This window comes from Manacus candei, unplaced genomic scaffold, assembly GCF_025592945.1.
Source record: "Manacus candei isolate 608988 ecotype Guabito, Panama unplaced genomic scaffold, ASM2559294v1 h1tg000343l, whole genome shotgun sequence".
In the NCBI taxonomy this organism is placed as follows: Eukaryota; Metazoa; Chordata; class Aves; order Passeriformes; family Pipridae; genus Manacus; species Manacus candei.
Genome location: NW_026138391.1, coordinates 409 through 17,795, shown reverse-complemented (window position 1 = coordinate 17,795; position 17,387 = coordinate 409). Strand labels below are relative to the sequence as shown.

Here is a 17,387-nt window from a genome sequence, read left to right as displayed (position 1 = left end):
GATAAAGAGGGGGTTTGGGGGGGGAAAGGGGGGGTTGGGGGGGAAAAAGGGGATTGGAGGGGGAAAAGAGGGGGTTTGGGGAGTAAAAAGGGGAGTCTGGGGGTGCAAATGGGGGTCTGGGGGTGCAAATGGGGGCCTGGGGGTGCAAATGGGGGTCTGGGGGTGCAAATGGGGGCCTGGGGGTGCAAATGGGGGTCTGGGGGTGCAGGGAACCATTCGGGGGGTGCACAGGGGGGGTCTGGGAGTTCCCCAAAACCCCCAGGGTGTGTGTAGGGGGTCACCCCCCCCGCCCTCCCCTCAATGCCCCCCCTGTGCCCTGCCCCTGTGCTGGGCAGCCTGGGGGGGGCTCTGGGGTGACCCCAGACCCCCCCTGTGCCCCCCCCGTGCCCCCCAGAGCTATGCCAGGGTGAAGACCCGCGCCGAGGTGAGGGGGGGGGGCCGCAAACCCTGGAGGCAGAAGGGCACGGGGAGGGCCCGGCACGGCAGCATCAGGTCCCCCATCTGGAGGGGGGGTGAGTCCCTTTGGGGGGATTTTGGGACCCCCAGGGGGGGTATGAGGGGGGGTGTGACACGGCAGCATCAGGTCCCCCATCTGGAGGGGGGGTGAGTCCCTTTTTGGGGGGATTTTGGGACCCCCAGGGGGGCACGGGGAGGGCCCGGCACGGCAGCATCAGGTCCCCCATCTGGAGGGGGGGTGAGTCCCTTTGGGGGGATTTTGGGACCCCCAGAAGGGCACGGGGTGGGCACAGGGTGGGTGTGGCATGACAGCATCAGGCCCCCCATCTGGAGGAGGGGTGAGTCCCTTTTTTGGGGGGATTTTGGGACCCCTAGAAGGGCACGGGGTGGGCACAGCACGGCAGCATCAGGTCCCCCATCTGGAGGGGGGGTGAGTCCCTTTGGGGGGGGGATTTTGGGACCCCCAGGGGGGCACAGGGTGGGTGTGACACGGTACCATCAGGTCACCCCATCTGGAGGGGGGGTGAGTCCCTTTGGGGGGATTTTGGGACCCCCAGGGGGGCACAGGGTGGGTGTGACACGGTACCATCAGGTCACCCCATCTGGAGGGGGGGGTGAGTCCTTTTGGGGGGGGATTTTGGGACCCCCAGAAGGGCACAGGGTGGGCACAGCATGGCAGTATCCAGTCACCCGTCTGGAGGGGGGGTGAGTCCATTTTTTTGGGGGGCTCTGGCACCCCTGGGGGGGGCCGTGCTCCCCCCCTGAGCCCCCCTGCCCTCCTTTCAGGGGGCATTGCCCACGGGCCCCGGGGCCCCACCAGCTATTTCTACATGCTGCCCATGAAGGTTCGGGTGCTGGGGCTCAAGGTGGCCCTCACCGTCAAGCTCATGCAGGTCAGGGGGGTCTGGGGGGGTCTGGGGGGGTCTGGGGGTGTTGGGGACGCGGTGCCAGCCCCCCCTGTGCCCCCCCAGGACAACCTGCACGTGGTGGAGGACCTGGAGATGCCCACGAGTGACCCCCGGTACCTCCTGGAGCTGGCCCAGCACCGGCACTGGGGACACTCCGTGCTCCTCGTGGACGTGTGAGGGGGACAGGGGGACACTTTGGGGACAGGGGGGACAGGGGGACAGCCTGGGGACACTCTGGGGACAGGGGGACACTCTGGGGACACTCCGTGCTCCTCGTGGACGTGTGAGGGGGACAGGGGGGACAAACTGGGGACAGGGGGGACAGGGGGGGACAGGGGGGGACAGGGGGGACAAACTGGGGACAGGGGGGACAGGGGGGACAGGGGGGACAAACTGGGGACAGGGGGGACAGGGGGGACAGGGGGGACAAACTGGGGACAGGGGGGACAGGGGGGACACTCTGGGGACACTCTGGGGACAGGGGGACAGCCTGGGGACACTCCGTGCTCCTCGTGGACGTGTGAGGGGGGACAGGGGGACAGGGGGGGACAGGGGGGGACAGGGGGGACACTCTGGGGACACTCGGGGGACACTCGGGGGACAGGGGGAACAGCCTGGGGACACTCCGTGCTCCTCGTGGACGTGTGAGGGGGACAGGGGGACAGGGGGGACAAACTGGGGACAGGGGGGACAGCCTGGGGACAGGGGGGACAAACTGGGGACAGGGGGACAGCCTGGGGACACTCTGGGGACAGGGGGACACTCTGGGGACAGGGGGACAGCCTGGGGACACTCTGGGGACAGGGGGGGACACTCTGGGGACAGGGGGGGGACACTCTGGGGACACTCCGTGCTCCTCGTGGACGTGTGAGGGGGACAGGGGGGACAGGGGGGGACAGGGGGGACACTCTGGGGACAGGGGGACAGCCTGGGGACACTCTGGGGACAGGAGGACACTGGGGACAGAGGGGACACCTTGGGGACAGGAGGACACTGGGGACAGAGGGGACACCCTGGGGACAGGGGGGACACTCTGGGGACAGGGGGGACAGGGGGGACACTTGGGGACAGGAGGGACAACCTGGGGACAGAGGGGACACTCTGGGGACAGGAGGACACTGGGGACAGGCTGGGGGACACTTGGGGACCCCCCGGGGACAGGGGGACAGGGTGTCTGGGGTGTGGGGACACCCTGGGACCAGCTGTCCCTGATTTTGGGGTTTCTGAGGAAATGGGGACACTCTGGGGACCCCCCTGAATTTGGGCTGTCCAGGGACCCCCCGGGGACACTTTGGGGACCCCCCTGAATTTGGGCTGTCCAGGAACCCCCCGGGGACACTTTGGGGACCCCCCTCCCTGATTTGAGGCTTTCAAGATCCCCAAATCCTGGTTTTTTCCCCCCAGGAATGAGTTCCCGGAGAACATCAGCGCTGCAGCCCGGGAGCTCAAAACCATCACCCTCATCCCCGCCCTGGGTGAGTTTGGGGCCCCCAAAACCACCCCCTGAGACCCCAAAACCCCCACAGGGCCCCCAGAAACACCCCCTGAGGCTCCAAAACCACCCAGAGACCCCAAAACTGCCCCAGAGACCCCAAAACCCCCCAGGGACCCCAGAAACACCCCCTGAAGCCCCAAAACCCCGCCAGGGACCCCAAAACCCCCCAGAGACCCCAAAACTGCCCCAGAGAGCCCAAAACCCCCCAGGGACCCCAAAACCACCCCAGAGAGCCCAAAACTACCTCAGAGACCCCAAAACCACCCAGAGACCCCAAAACTGCCCCAGAGACCCCAAAACTGCCTCAGAGACCCCAAAACTGCCCCAGAGATCCCCAAAATCCCCCCAGAGACCCCAAAACTGCCCCAGAGACCCTCAGGGTTCTCTGATGGACTATTTGGGGTTTTCTGACCTGATTTTTTGGGTTCTCTGACCCGATTTTTGGGTTCTTCAACCAGATTTTTTTTTGTGTTCTCTGACCAGATTTTTTTTGAGCAGATTTTTGGGTTCTCAGACTGATTTTTTGGGGGGTTTTCTGACCAGATTTTTGGGGTTCTCTGACCACATTTTTGGGGCCTTCTCTGACTGATTTGTTTGGGCTTTTCTGACCAGGTTTTTTTGACCAGATTTTTTGGGGTTCTCTGACTGGGTTTTTGGGTTCTTTGGCCAGATTTTTTTGGGTCCTCTGACCAAGTTTTTTTGAGCAGATTTTGGGGTTCTCTGACTGATTTTTTGGGGTTTTCTGACCAGATTTTTTGGGGGGTTTCTCTGACTGTATTTTTGGGGGGTTTTCTGACCACTTTTTTTGACCCAATTTTTTGGGTTTTCTGGCTGGTTTTTTGGGGGTTCTCTGACTGATTTTTTTGGGGTTCTCTGACTGATTTTTTTGGGGTTCTCTGACTGATTTTTTTGGGGTTCTCTGACTGATTTTTTTTTAGCTTCTCTGACTGAATTTTTTGACGACATTTTTGGGATTCTCTGTCCACATTTTTGGAGTTCTCTGATCGTATTTTTGGGGGGTTTTCTGACCACTTTTTTTGACCAGATTTTTTGGGTTTTCTGACTGGTTTTTTTGGGGTTCTCTGACTGATTTTTTTTAGTTCCTCTGGCTGAATTTTTTGACCAGATTTTTGGGGTTCTCTGACCACATTTTTGGGGTTCTCTGACCACATTTTTGGGGTTCTCTGACTGATTTTTTTTAGTTCCTCTGACTGAATTTTTTGACCAGATTTTTGGGGTTCTCTGACCACATTTTTTGTGTTCTCTGACCACATTTTTGGGGTTCTCTGACTGATTTTTTTTAAGCTTCTCTGACTGAATTTTTTGACCAGATTTTTGGGGTTCTCTGACCACATTTTTGGGGTTCTCTGACCCCATTTTTGGGGTTCTCTGCCTGATTTTTTTTGGCTTTTCCGACCGTTTTTTTTTTTGATTTCCTGACGGGATTTTTTGGTTTCTCTGCCCGGATTTGGGGCCGGGCGGGTCCCCTGTGGGGGCTGCTGGGGGGGGTCTCTCCCCTGGCCCCCCCTGAGCCCCCCAAACCCCCCCCCCTGCAGGGCTGAACGTGCACAGCCTCCTGAAACACGAGACGCTGGTGCTGACCCTGGACACGGTGACGTTCCTGGAGCGGCGCCTGCTGTGGCACAGCACCCGTTACAGCCCCCTGTACCCCTTCTCCAAACCCTACAGGGACCTCCCCGAGCCCCCCCTGGGGGGGTGAGACCCCCTGAATAGGATCCACCCCCCCCAGATGGGATCCAGCCCCTCCTTGGGCAGGATTTGTCCCCTGTCCCCCCGGGAAGGGATTTTGGGGGGGGCTGTGACACAACACCTGTTACAGCCCCCTGTACCCCTTCTCCAAACCCTACAGGGACCTCCCTGAGACCTTCCTGGGGGGGTGAGACCCCCTGGGTGGGTTAAACCCCCCCCCCAAAGCAGGATCCAGCCCCCATCCCCCGGGAAGGGATTTTGGGGGGGCTGTGACACAACACCCGTTACAGCCCCCTGTACCCCTTCTCCAAACCCTACAGGGACCTCCCCGAGCCCCCCCTGGGGGGGTGAGACCCCCTGAATAGGATCCACCCCCCCAGATGGGATCCACCCCCCCCCAAAGCAGGATTTGTCCCCTGTCCCCCCGGGAAGGGATTTTGGGGGGGCTGTGACACAACACCCCATACTCGGCCCTATATCCCTTCTCCAAGCCCTACAGGGACTTCCCAGAACCCCCCCTGGGTGGGAGGAGACCCCCCCCGGGTGGGATCCAGCCCCTCCAAGTGGGATCCAGCCCCCCCAGGGCAGGATTTGTCCCCCAGAGGGGGGATTTTGGGGGTGTGACATTAAAGGGATTTTTTTCACGGCTCTGGGTTTAATTTTGGGGGGGTTTGGGGGGTGTTGCTTCCACCTCCTTTTGGGACCCCCTTTATTCCACCCCATTTCCAGCCCCCCCCCCTTAATTCCAACCCTTTTCCGTGTCCCCCATCCCGGATTCCGGCCGGGAAGGGGGGGAGGGGGGGGGGGGGGAAGAGAAGGAAATGCAGGAAAAGCCGACCCTGAGTCACCGGATCCCAAATCCCTCGGGAATCTGGGGGGGGCACCGACCCTGCTGGCCCCCCCCGGGAATAACCCGGGGCTTCCCCTCCACTCCCGGCCTTCCCCAGGGGGAAATCTGGGAATTCCAGGACCTTGGGGGGGGGGTGTTGCTTTAGGAGGGGGTTTGGGGCATCCCGGGGGGAATTCTGGGGATCCCAAGGGGGGCCCCGGTGCCCCCCCGGGGCTGGTTTTGGGGTCCAGGGGGTGCTGGTGTGGGAGCAACGGGGTTTGTTTGGGAATATCCTGGGAAGAATTTGGGAAGTGGGGGCTGGATCTACCTGTGCTGGGGGGGGGGGGCTGGAGCCCCAATTGGGGGGTCGGGGGGGGACCCGCGGCCGTTCCCGGGCCCGGAGCCCCTCGGAGGTGCCGCTCCCGGGGGGGTTTTCCCACCTTTTCCCGGTTTTCCGGGCGGGGCGCCGGGTCCGGGCACAGATCCCGGGGGGGGGGAAAGGCCGGGACAGGTCCGGGCACAGATCCCGGGGGGGGGAAAGGCCGGGACGGGTCCGGGCCCGTTTTCGGGCACACCCGGGGGGGAAAAATGAGGGATACCGGGGGGGGGGGGGCACAAATGGGGTCACAAATGGGGTCGGGGACACTGGTGGGGACACGGCAGGACAGGGGACAGGGGGACACATCCCGGGACAGGGGAGAAGGGGACAGACAGCAGGACAGGGGGACAGCCCTGGGGACACCCCGGGACAGGGGAGAAGGGGACAGACAGCAGGACAGGGGGACAGCACTGGGGACACCCCGGGACAGGGGGACACATCCCGGGACAGGGGGACAGCACTGGGGACACCCCGGGACAGGGGAGAAGGGGACAGACAGCAGGACAGGGGGACAGCCCTGGGGACACGGTGACACGGGGGGACACGCGACAGGAAACGCCGCGGCTGCCGCGGGGTCAGAGGGGACCGGAGCGGTGGCGGGAGGGGACAATGGCACGAGAGGGGGGGACAATGGAACGAGAGGAGGGAGGGGACAATGGCACGAGAGGAGGGGACAATGGCACGGGGGGAGGGGACAATGGCACGAGAGGAGGGGACAATGGCAGGAGAGGAGGGGACAATGGCACGGGGGGAGGGGACAATGGCACGAGAGGAGGGGACAATGGCACGGGGGGGACGCTGGCCCCGGGCCACGGCCCGCGCTGGGGCCGCGCCTGCTGAGTCAGCGCTGGCACCGACCTGTCCCTGTGTCCCTGTCCTCCTGTCCCTGTCCCCCCTGTCCCTGTCCCCCCTGTCCCCGTGTCCCTGTCCCCCCTGTCCCTGTCCCCTCTGTCCCTCTCCCCCCGTCCCCGTGTCCCCGTCCCCGTGTCACCCTCCCCCCGTCCCTCCTAATCCACCTCCTGATCCTGTGTCCCTGTTCCCACATCCCTGGCGATCCATCCCTGTGTCCTCCCATCCCTGTCCCTGTCCCCCCGTCCCTGTCCCCCCTGTCCCTGTCCCCTCTGTCCCTGTCCCCTCTGTCCCTGTCCCCCCTGTCCCTGTCCCCTCTGTCCTTGTTGTCCCTGTCACTCCACCCCCGCGTCCCAAATGTCCCTCCCCATCCATCCCCCGTGTCCCTGTGCCGTTCTGTCCCCACGTCCCCGTCCTCCCATCCCTGCCAATCCCCCTCTGTGTCCCTGTCCCCCCCTGTCCCCCCTGTCCCCCCTATTGCCCCCTGTCCCCCCCCGTCCTCCCATCCCACCCCGGTGCTCCCGGAGCCGGGAAGGTCAGGGCACGAGAAGGGATCCGGGATAAGGGATCAGGGATAAGGGATCAGGGATAAGGGATCGGGGATAAGGGATCCGGGATAAGGGATCAGGGATAAGGGATCAGGGATAAGGGATCGGGGATAAGGGATCCGGGATAAGGGATCAGGGATAAGGGATCGGGGATAAGGGATCCGGGATAACGGAGCCTGGATAAGGGATCGGGGATAAGGGATCCGGGATAAGGGAGCCAGGATAAGGGATCCAGGATAAGGGAGCCGGGATAAGGGATCGGGGATAAGGGATCCGGGATAAGGGAGCCAGGATAAGGGAGCCGGGATAAGGGATCCAGGATAAGGGATCCAGGATAAGGGATCCAGGATAAGGGATCCGGGATAAGGGATCCGGGATAAGGGATTGGGGATAAGGGATCCGGGATAAGGGATCCGGGATAACAGAGCCGGGATAAGGGATCCGCGATAAGGGAGCCGGGATAAGGGATCCGGGATAAGAGATCCAGGATAAGGGATCCAGGATAAGGGAGCCGGGATAAGGGATCGGGGATAAGGGATCGGGAATAAGGGATCCAGGATAAGGGATCCAGGATAAGGGAGCCGGCATAAGGGATCCAGGATAAGGGATCCAGGATAAGGGAGCCGGGATAAGGGATCCAGGATAAGGGATCGGGAATAAGGGATCCAGGATAAGGGATCCAGGATAAGGGAGCCGGCATAAGGGATCCAGGATAAGGGATCCAGGATAAGGGAGCCGGGATAAGGGAGCCGGGGTAAGGGATCCAGGATAAGGGATCCAGGATAAGGGATCGGGGATAAGGGAGCCGGGATAAGGGAGCCGGGATAAGGGATCGGGGATAAGGGATCTGGGATAAGGGAGCTGGGATAAGGGAGCCGGGATAAGGGATCCAGGATAAGGGATCCGGGATCTCCGCGGGAGCCTCGTCCCGGCTGGAGCCCGACCAAGGCCAGCGGCATTCCCGGCGTTCCCGACATTCCTGGAGTTCCCAACACGACGGACAGGGACGATCCACCTGGGAATGGCCTTGGCAGCGGCCCCCACGGAGAGGGAGGGACTGTCCCGCTGTCCCGCTGTCCCTCTGCCCCCGGGGGTGGGAATGTGGCACCGGGAGCAGAAGTGAAAGGCCGGGGCCGGGACAATGGCACCGGGACAATGGCACCGGACTTCCCTCTGCAGCCGCGGTGGCGACGGCCCGGCGGCCACAGGAGGGGGGACAGGGCTGGGGACAGGGCTGGGTGCCACCAACGGAGGGGACAGCGCAGTGGGGACATCAGGGATGGGGGTCTCTGGGGATGGGACACCCTGGGGACATCGGGGATCATCTTGGGGCCATCAGGGACCACCCTGAGGACATCAGGGATGGGTGTCCCTGGGGATGGGACCACCCCGGGGACACCAGGGATGGGGGTCCCCGAGGCTGGGACATCCTGGGGCCATCGGGGACAGGGGGGGTTGGCAGCTCCCGGGGGGCCGCGATGCCCCCCTGGGGTCTCTCCGCCCCTCGTTCCCACAGTTCCGGCGGTGACAAAAATTCCCTCACGTCAGAAAGGCACCAAAAAAGAGGAAGCCGGAGCTGTGACCCCCCCCCCCGGGGGTGACACCGTCACCCAGCAGAGCCACCCACGGGCGGGTGACAGCCGTGTGACACTGGGGGGGGAGCGCGGAGGGGCAGGAGAGTTGCCCCGGGATGGGGCAGGAGGGGAACGGGGCAGGAAAACCGCCCCACCCCGGGGCAGGAGGAGGGAGAACCGCCCTGGGACGGGGCAGGAGGGGCAGGAGGGGGCAGGACCCCCCCCCGGGAAGCCCCTCCGGCCCCGGGGCCGCCGCCGCGGGGGGATCCCGTCGCGAAGTCCCCTCGGCCCCGGAATTCCCCGGGGGAGGGACGGGCTGGGCGGGGCCGGGCCGATAAAGCACCGCCCCCGGCGGCACCGAGCGGAGACCGACGGACGGACCGACGGACGGAGGGCGCGGGAACACCCAGAGACCACCCCGAGACCCCCGCCCGGGCCGGGGGTGCCAGCGGAGCCCCGCAGAGCCTGAACCGACCGACCCCGGGGAGCCCCCTGGGATCGACCCCGGGGAGCCCGAACCGAGGGGTCCCGGAAAGTCCGAGCGGGCCCTTCCCGGGGACCTCAACCGGTCCCGCTGGATCCATCCCAGTGATCCCGGAGAGCCTCAACTGATCCATCCCGGAGAGCGCGACCGGACCCTTCCCGGTGCTCCCGGAGAGCCCGAACCCACCGATCCCGGAGAGCCCGACTGGATCCATCCCGGTGCTCCCGGAGGGCCCGAACCCACCGATCCCGGAGAGCCCGACTGGATCCATCTCGGTGCTCCCGGAGAGCCCGAACTGATCCACCCCGGGGATCTCCATCGGATCATTCCCCGACATCCCGACCGGACCCTTCCCGGTGCTCCCGGGGAGTGTCTGAACTGATCCATCCCGGGAAGCCGGACCGGACCCTTCCCGGTGCTCGCAGAGCCCCCGAACCGACCCCCTTCCCCGTGCCCCGGACCCATCCCAGAGACCCCGAACCGGGCGATCCCAGCGATCCCCGCCGGCTCCATCCCGGCGTTCCCAACGATCCCGGCCCATCCCGGCGTTCCCAACGATCCCGGTTCCATCCCGGCGCTCCCAACGATCCCGGTTCCATCCCGGCGTTCCCAACGATCCCGGTTCCATCCCGGCGCTCCCAACGATCCCGGTTCCATCCCGGCGTTCCCGACGATCCCGGCCCATCCCGGCGTTCCCAACGATCCCGGCTCCATCCCGGCGCTCCCGCAGGACCGAGCCCGCCCGGGGCCGGGGGTCCCCCCGGGATCATGAACCCCGCGCTGCTGTCGCTGCTCCTGGGCACCCTCGGGGCCATCGCAGGTGAGGGGACACGGGGGGACACGGGGGGACAGCGGGGGTGGCCCCGGGGGGGGTGACGGGGACCTGGAGCCCCCCCGGGATCTGGAGCTCCCCCCGGACGCATCCTTGGCGCGACACGCGTGTTGTCGCGTGTTGTCGCGTGTCGTCGCATGTCACCGGCGCGACCTTTGTCACCGCGGGCGCGTCACACGCGTGTCCCCATCCCCGCCCTGTCCCCGGGCCCGGGGGGGGCCGGGATGGGGGTCCCAGAGCTGTCCCACACCCCCCCTCTCCCCCCGGCCTTCGCCCCCGCGGGGCCGAGCCGGGAATGTTTGTCCTTGCGAAATCCCTGGAATCAGCGGGAATTTTTTTTTCCTCCCTCCCTTCCTGGCGCGGTTATTCCGGGAAAGGGCAGGACGGTTCCCCTCAAGGGGGGGGGGGGAAGTCACAGCGCTCCCGGGGAATCCCCCGGCCCGGGGCACTGACTCAGCCCGGGGGGCTTCCTCGGGACCTCGGGGGCTTCCTCAGCTCCTCGGGGGCTTCCTCAGCACCTCGGGGACCTTCCTCGACAGTTCCAAAGGGCTTCCTTGGCAGTTTGGGGGGGCCTCCTTTGCACCCCGAGGGGCTTCCTCCTCACCTTGGGGGGCTTCCAGTGGACCTCAGGGGCTTCCCGTTCACCCTGGGGGGGTTTCTCTGTGGCCTGAGGGGCTTCTTCTGCATCTCGAGGGGCTTCCTTTGGACCTCAGGGGCTTCCACCTCATCTCGGGGGCTTTGCCCCGGACCTTGGGGGGCTTCCTTTGCACCCCGGCGAGCTCAGCCAGGGATGTTTGGCTGGAAAAACGTTGGCACACAGGGGTGGGGATGGACCTGGGGGTCCCCTCGACCTTCCCCCACCATGGTGGGCATGGGGGTGATCCCGGGGGTCCCCTCGACCTTCCCCCACCGTGCTGGGATGGGGGTGATCCCGGGGGTCCCCTCGACCTTCCCCCTCCGTGCTGGGATGGGGGTGATCCCGGGGGTCCCCTCAACCTTCCCCATGCTGTGCCAGGGCAGGGACGGTCCTGGGCGGTCCCGTCACCCCCCTGACGGTGTCAGTGACCCCCAGGGAGGGTCCCCTGGAATTCCGACCCCCCGGCTCGTCCCGGCAGGGCCGTGGGGCTCCTCCTTGGGCTCCTCCTTCGAGCTGTGGACGGAGCCGGAGGTGCTGGTGGTGGAGCACGGGGGGTCCCTGCGGCTGACGCTGAGGGCGACCTGCAACGACTCGGCGGGCTCGGGGGGGATGGAAACGGCCAACAGGAAGAAAACGCGGCCGGTAAAGCCGGGAGAGGTGGAGCTGGAGCTGTTCAACGTCACCGAGGGGAAGGGCAACCCCTACATCTACTACACGTGCGAGGGCAGGAGGGAGAAGAGGGACGTGCAGCTCATCGTGTACCGTAAGCGCGGCGGGCACGGGGGGCCCCCCCCGCACGGCCCGGGTGCCCCCCCGGCCCCCCCTGGACACGCCGTGTCCCCCCAGATGTCCCCGAGCGGCCGGAGCTGGCCGAGGTGCCCCCGCTGGCCGCGGGGCAGCCGTGGGAGCTGCTCTGTGCCGTGGCCGGGGCCGCGCCCGTGCGGAACCTGACGGTGAGGCTGCGGCGGGGCCGCCGCGTCCTGAGCGCCCGGAGCTTCGAGGGGGCCGGGGCCGGGCCCGGGAGGGTGCGGGTGAGCCACGGGCTGACGGCGGCGGCCCAGGACGACGGGCAGAACGTCACCTGCGAGGCGCAGCTCGACCTGTCGCCCTTCGGCCCCAACATCAGCGTCACCTCCGAGCCCCGCACGCTGCGGGTCTGTGGTAAGCCGCTGCTTTCCAGGGGTTTTTCCAGGGTTTTTTTTCCGGCCGCGGTTGTGGCCGCAGCGCCGACGCTCGTCCCTGTCACCCGCAGACGTCCCCAAGCCGGTGCTGAACGTGTCCAGCACCACCCCGGCCGCGGGCACGGCGCTCAGCGGGCGCTGTTCGGTGCCCCCCGACGCCTGCACCGACTTCCAGGTGCGGATCCTTCTCGAGAGCCGCGTCCTGGAGGGGTGGGCGCCGTCCCCGCGGGACTTCGACCTGACGGTGGGCGAGGAACACGACGGGATGGAGCTGAGCTGCGAGGCCGAGCCCGCCCGGGCCCCCCCGGCCCCCGGGCCCCCCCGGAGGAGCGATCCCACCCGCATCGCCGTCCACGGTGAGGGCGCGGCCCCGGCGCCGCTCCCGAGGGGCAGAATTCCCGGCGGGAGTTCACGCGGTGTCCCCGTTCCCCAGGGGAGAATTCCCGGCGGGAATTAACGCTGTGTCCCCGTTCCCGAGGGGGAATTCCCGGCGGGAATTAACGCGGTGTCCCCGTTCCGGCTCGGGGAGAATTCCCGGCGGGAATTAACGCGGTGTCCCCGTTCCGGCTCGGGGGAGAATTCCCGGCGGGAATTAACGCGGTGTCCCCGTTCCCCAGGGGGAGAATTCCCGACGGGAATTAACGCGGTGTCCCCGTTCCCGAGGGGAGAATTCCCGGCGGGAATTAACCCGGTGTCCCCCCCGGCCCTTCCCGCAGCCCCAGCCCGGTTGGACGACGGGGGCTGCCCCGGGCAGCAGAACTGGACCGAGGGGCGGGAGGAGACCCTGCGGTGCCGGGCTCGGGGCAACCCCTGGCCCGACGTGAACTGTACCAGGGACGACGGGCGGAGATTCCCGCCGGGAATTCCGCGTCCCGTCACCCGTGAGGACGCCGGGACCTACCGCTGCCGGGCCGGGAACAGCCTGGGCGGGGACGAGAGAAGCGTCACCGTCCACGTCCACTGTGAGTGGGGGCGGCCCGGGGGGCTCCGGGGGGGTCTCAGGGATTTTTGGGGATTCCTGCACGTTCTGAGGGGTCTCAGGGATTTTTGGGGACTCCTGTAGGTTCTGGGAGGCCTCAGGGATTTTTGGGCGCTCCTGGAAGTTCTGGAGGGGTCTCAAGGATTTTTGGGGGCTGCTGGAGGTTCTGGGGGGTCTCAGGGATTTTTGGGGACTCCTGGAGGTTCGGGGGGGGGGTCTCAGGGATTTTTTGGGACTCCCGGTCTAGGGGTTTTGGGGTTCCCAGAGGTCTTGGTGGTCCCGGGCACCAGTGATGGTCCTGGGGGTCTCAGAGGTCCTGGAGGGTCTTAGGGGTGTTGGGGCTCCTGGTGGTCCTGAGATCCTGGAGCTCTCAGGGGTCTCAGGATTCCAGGGGCCCTCAGGAATCCCGGTGGTCTCAGGAATCCTGGGGGTCTCAGGAATCCCGGTGGTCTCAGGAATCCGGGTGGTCTCCAGCACCCTGAAGGATCCGAGTGTCCTGGGGGGCCCTGGTGCTCCCGGGGGGTCTCGGGGGCTCCCATCCCTTGGCGGTCTCAGCCCCCCTGACCCCCCACCCCCTCTCTCCCCCCCCCAGACCAGGACCACAACGTGCTGGTGCCGGTGCTGCTGGGGGTGCTGGGGGTGCTGGGGGTCTCCGCCCTGGCCCTGGGGGGCCACAGGATCCACCACAGGCGGACGAAGATCGGGAAGTACCGGCTGCAGGAGCAGCAGGAGCGGCGGCGGCGGCAGCTGGAGATGGGGCGGGCGGGACCCCCGGGCTGCTCCGGGGAGGTGGCCGCGCTCAACGGGGCCGCTCCCGACCCTCCCGGCGCTCCCGGGGCTCCGTAGGAGGGAGGAGGAGGCGGTGGAGGGGCCGGAACCCCCCTGCCCATCCCGGGACGGGCCCCGGGGAGGGGACGGGGACAGCGGGAGCCGCGGCGGGGTGGTGGCTCTGCGGGGGGAGCGTCCCCGGGACAGAGGGGGGGCAGCTCCCGGGCCGGGATGTGCCCGGGGGGGCATCCCGGGAATTTGGGAGGGTGAGATCCAACCACCCCCCCGTGTCCTGGATCTCCGGGGATCTCCAGGGATGGCTCCGAACTTGACCCTCACCTGGTTTTGGGGTGGCCGGAGCCCCCCCGCCAGGGTGACACCAGAGGGGCATCCCGGGAATTTGGGATGGTGAGATCCGACCGACCCCCCGTGTCCTGGATCTCCGGGGATGGCTCCGAACTTGACCCTCACCTGGTTTTGGGGTGACCGGAGCCCCCCCCCCCGCCAGGGTGACACCGGGGGGGCATCCCGGGAATTTGGGATGGTGGGATCCAACCGACCCCCCCGTGTCCTGGATCTCCGGGGATCTCCAGGGACGGCTCCGAACTTGACCCTCACCTGTTTTTGGGGTGGACGGAGCCCCCCCCACCAGGGTGACACCGGGGGGGGGGGTCTCGGAGCTCCAGGTGGGACACGTGGGGCGAAATCCCGGGATTTCGGTGCCGGCAGGAGGGCGAGGAGCCGGCGAGGAGGGACGTGAAGCCACCGGGCAGGGTGGAAGCTGCTGCTGTTCTGTAATAAAGCCACAAACGCCGAGCGAGACCCAGCTCGGCAATGGGGGGGGATTTTCCGGGCCCCCCGAGCGGGAGCATGCGCCGCTCCCCACACACACCCTGTTCCTTCCTCCCGCCACCAGCATTTCCTCCGGCCCTGACGAGGCCCTGACGAGGCCCTGACGAGGCCCTGACGAGGCCGAGGGACGCGGGGCCAGAGGGTTTGGGGGGCCCGAGGGACTGGGGGGGGCCCAGCCGGGATGGGCAGCGGGATCGGGGGGTGATCGGAGCCTCGGTGGGGGGTCCCCGTGTCCCCCGTTCCCTGCCCGGAGCCGGGATGGGATCCTGGAGGGGATCCTGGAGGGGATCCTGGAGAGTCCTCCCGGCCTGGGCCCTGCCCGGGCTGCTCCTGCTGCTGAGCGGTGAGTGGGGGGGCTGCGGGGCCTGAGCCTGGGGGCGCACTGGGGGGTCCCTGGGGGGGCACCTGGGGGTCCCTGGGGGACAAAGCCTGGGGGGTCCCTGGGGGGTCCCACCTCCATCCCCACCTGGGGGACACAACCTGGGGGGGTCCCTGGGGGTCCCATCTCCATCCTGACCTGGGGGGGACAGTCTGGGGGTCCCTGGGGGTCCCACCTCCATTCTGATCTGGGGGGCACATCCTGGGGGGTCCCACCTCCATCCCCACCTGGGGGCGGGGGCGATCCTGTGTGTCCCAGCTCATCCCACCTCCGTCCTGACCCGGGTGGGGACATTCCCCGTGTCCCACCCTCATCTCACCCTCACCCCAACCCATCCCACCTGCATCCCAGCTCATCCCACCCTCATCCCACCCCTCCCAGCTCATCCCACCCCTCCCAGTTCATCCCACCCCCGGGATGGGGCAGGAGGGGGGTGGGTGGGGGGAGAATCGCCCCATCCAGGGGCAGGAGGGCAGGGGGGCAGGAAAACTGCTGGCATGGGGGTGATCCCGGGGGTCCCCTCGACCTTCCCCCACCATGGTGGGCATGGGGGTGATCCCGGGGGTCCCCTCGACCTTCCCCCACCATGGTGGGCATGGGGGTGATCCCAGGGGTCCCCTCGACCTTCCCCCTCTGTGCTGGGATGGGGGTGATCCCGGGGGTCCCCTCAGCCTTCCCTCACCATGGTGGGCATGGGGGGTGATCCCGGGGGTCCCCTCGACCTTCCCCCACCATGGTGGGCATGGGGATGATCCCGGGGGTCCCCTCGACCTTCCTTTTGCTGTGCTGGGATGGGACAACTCTGGGGTCCCCCTCAACCCCCTCCCGACGGTGTCAGTGACCCCCAGGGAGGGTCCCCTGGAATTCCGACCCCCGGCTCGTCCCGGCAGGGCCGTGGGGCTCCTCCTTGGGCTCCTCCTTCGAGCTGTGGACGGAGCCGGAGGTGCTGGTGGTGGAGCACGGGGGGTCCCTGCGGCTGACGCTGAGGGCGACCTGCAACGACTCGGCGGGCTCGGGGGGGATGGAAACGGCCAACAGCAAACGGGTGGTGTCGGACAGACCGGGGGAGGTGGAGCTGGAGCTGCTCAACGTCACCGAGGGGAGGCCCGTGCAGGTTTATTACACATGCGGCGGCAGGAGGGAGAGGAGGGACGTGCGGCTCGTCATCTACCGTAAGCACGGCGGGCTCGGGGGGGCCCCACCCGGACACCCCGGGGGCACCCCCGGCACCCCTGGACACCTCGTGTGTCCTCTGACACCCCCTGTGCCCCCCTGGACACCCCCTGTGCCCCTGGGACCCCTGGAATGCTGTGTATCCCCTGGCACCCCTGGACACCCCATGTCCCCCCCCCCCCGACACCCCTGGACACCTCGTGTCCCCCCTGACAGCCCTGGACACCCCCTGTGCCCCCCTGGACACCCCCATGTGCCCCCGCCCCCCCTGGACACCCCGTGTCCCCTGAGACCCCCAGACATACCGTGTCCCCCCCGGCACCTCTGGACACCCCCTGTGCCCCCCTGACACCCCTGGACATGCTGTGTTCCCCCTGGCACCCCTGGACGTGCCCCCCCCCCGGCCCCTCTGGACACCCCATGTCCCCTGACACCCCTGGCCCCCCCATGTCCCCTGGACACCCCTGGACATGCCATGTGCCCCCGTGTCCCCCCTGGACGTTTTCCCCCCGGCCCCCCTGGCCCCCCCATGTCCCCTGACACCCCTGGACATCCCGTGTGTCCCCTGACACCCCTGGACATGCCGTGTCCCCCCCTGTCCCCCCTGGACGTTTCCCCCCCCGGCCCCCCTGGACACTCCCGTCCCCTGAGACCCCTGGACATGCCATGTCTACCCTGACACCCCTGGCCTCCCCATGTCTCCTGCCACCCCTGGACACCCCGTGTGTCCCCCCTGACACCCCTGGACATACCGCGTAGCCCCCTGTCCCCCCTGGACGTTTCCCCCCAACCGGCCCCCCCCCGGACACGCCGTGTCCCCCCAGATGTCCCCGAGCGGCCGGAGCTGGCCGAGGTGCCCCCCGCTGGCCGCGGGGCAGCCGTGGGAGCTGCTCTGTGCCGTGGCCGGGGCCGCGCCCGTGCGGAACCTGACGGTGAGGCTGCGGCGGGGCCGCCGCGTCCTGAGCGCCCGGAGCTTCGAGGGGGCCGGGGCCGGGCCCGGGAGGGTGCGGGTGAGCCACGGGCTGACGGCGGCGGCCCAGGACGACGGGCAGAACGTCACCTGCGAGGCGCAGCTCGACCTGTCGCCCTTCGGCCCCAACATCAGCGTCACCTCCGAGCCCCACACGTTGAGGGTCCGGGGTAAGCCGGCGCTTCCCGGGGGTCTTCCCGCGGGTTTTCCGGGGGTTTTTCCGGCTGTGGTTGTGGCCACCGGCTCGTCCCGGTGGGCTGGGAGGGGGGTGGGGGGGTGTCACAGGGTCGCCGGACCCCGCAGGTGTTGTCCCTGTCACCTGCGGGGGCTGGGGGAGGCCTGGGGGGGTCTCAGGGGTCCAGGAGATCCCGGAGGTGTGGGTGG

At 67.2% G+C, this 17,387-nt stretch overlaps 3 protein-coding genes across 4 annotated transcripts; all 3 read left to right on the top strand.

Moving 5' to 3' along the window:
• Positions 1 to 394: 394 nt before the first annotated feature.
• Positions 395 to 5,179, top strand: LOC127465229 (39S ribosomal protein L4, mitochondrial-like; the record flags this gene model as incomplete). Its single annotated transcript, XM_051775724.1, has 5 exons — positions 395 to 512; positions 1,243 to 1,349; positions 1,428 to 1,537; positions 2,769 to 2,839; positions 4,416 to 5,179. Coding segments are annotated over 5 exons (570 nt in total), but the record flags the coding sequence as incomplete, so codon positions are not given.
• A 3,407-nt stretch (positions 5,180 to 8,586) lies between these two features.
• LOC127465230 (intercellular adhesion molecule 1-like) lies at positions 8,587 to 14,465 on the top strand. Of its 2 annotated transcripts, XR_007901950.1 has the most exons (7): positions 9,341 to 10,052; positions 11,180 to 11,464; positions 11,548 to 11,862; positions 11,954 to 12,238; positions 12,599 to 12,844; positions 13,454 to 14,002; positions 14,282 to 14,465. XR_007901950.1 is itself a non-coding variant. In XM_051775725.1 (6 exons), exons 1-6 carry the CDS (start codon positions 10,001 to 10,003, stop codon positions 13,705 to 13,707), a joined length of 1,437 nt encoding a protein of 478 aa, XP_051631685.1. In that variant the 5' UTR covers positions 8,587 to 10,000; the 3' UTR covers positions 13,708 to 14,210. The 2 variants fall into 2 exon arrangements, 1 of the variants encoding a protein (XP_051631685.1); XM_051775725.1 differs by lacking the exon at positions 14,282 to 14,465 and having other exon boundaries at positions 8,587 to 10,052; positions 13,454 to 14,210.
• Positions 14,466 to 14,574: 109 nt separating this feature from the next.
• LOC127465231 (intercellular adhesion molecule 2-like) lies at positions 14,575 to 17,173 on the top strand (the record flags this gene model as incomplete). The annotated part of the gene is made up of 4 exons (XM_051775726.1): positions 14,575 to 14,824; positions 15,751 to 16,032; positions 16,858 to 16,927; positions 16,971 to 17,173. Coding segments are annotated over exons 1-4 (640 nt in total), but the record flags the coding sequence as incomplete, so codon positions are not given.
• Positions 17,174 to 17,387: the final 214 nt, after the last annotated feature.

Bases quoted from the DNA above. Each gene is read 5' to 3' on its own strand.
- LOC127465230 (XM_051775725.1), top strand. From the start codon at position 10,001: ATGAACCCCGCGCTGCTGTCGCTGCTCCTGGGCACCCTCGGGGCCATC. The intron at 10,053-11,179 runs GTGAGGGGACAC...TCGTCCCGGCAG, and splicing joins CACCCTCGGGGCCATCGCAG to GGCCGTGGGGCTCCTCCTTG. The intron at 11,863-11,953 runs GTAAGCCGCTGC...TGTCACCCGCAG, and splicing joins CCGCACGCTGCGGGTCTGTG to ACGTCCCCAAGCCGGTGCTG.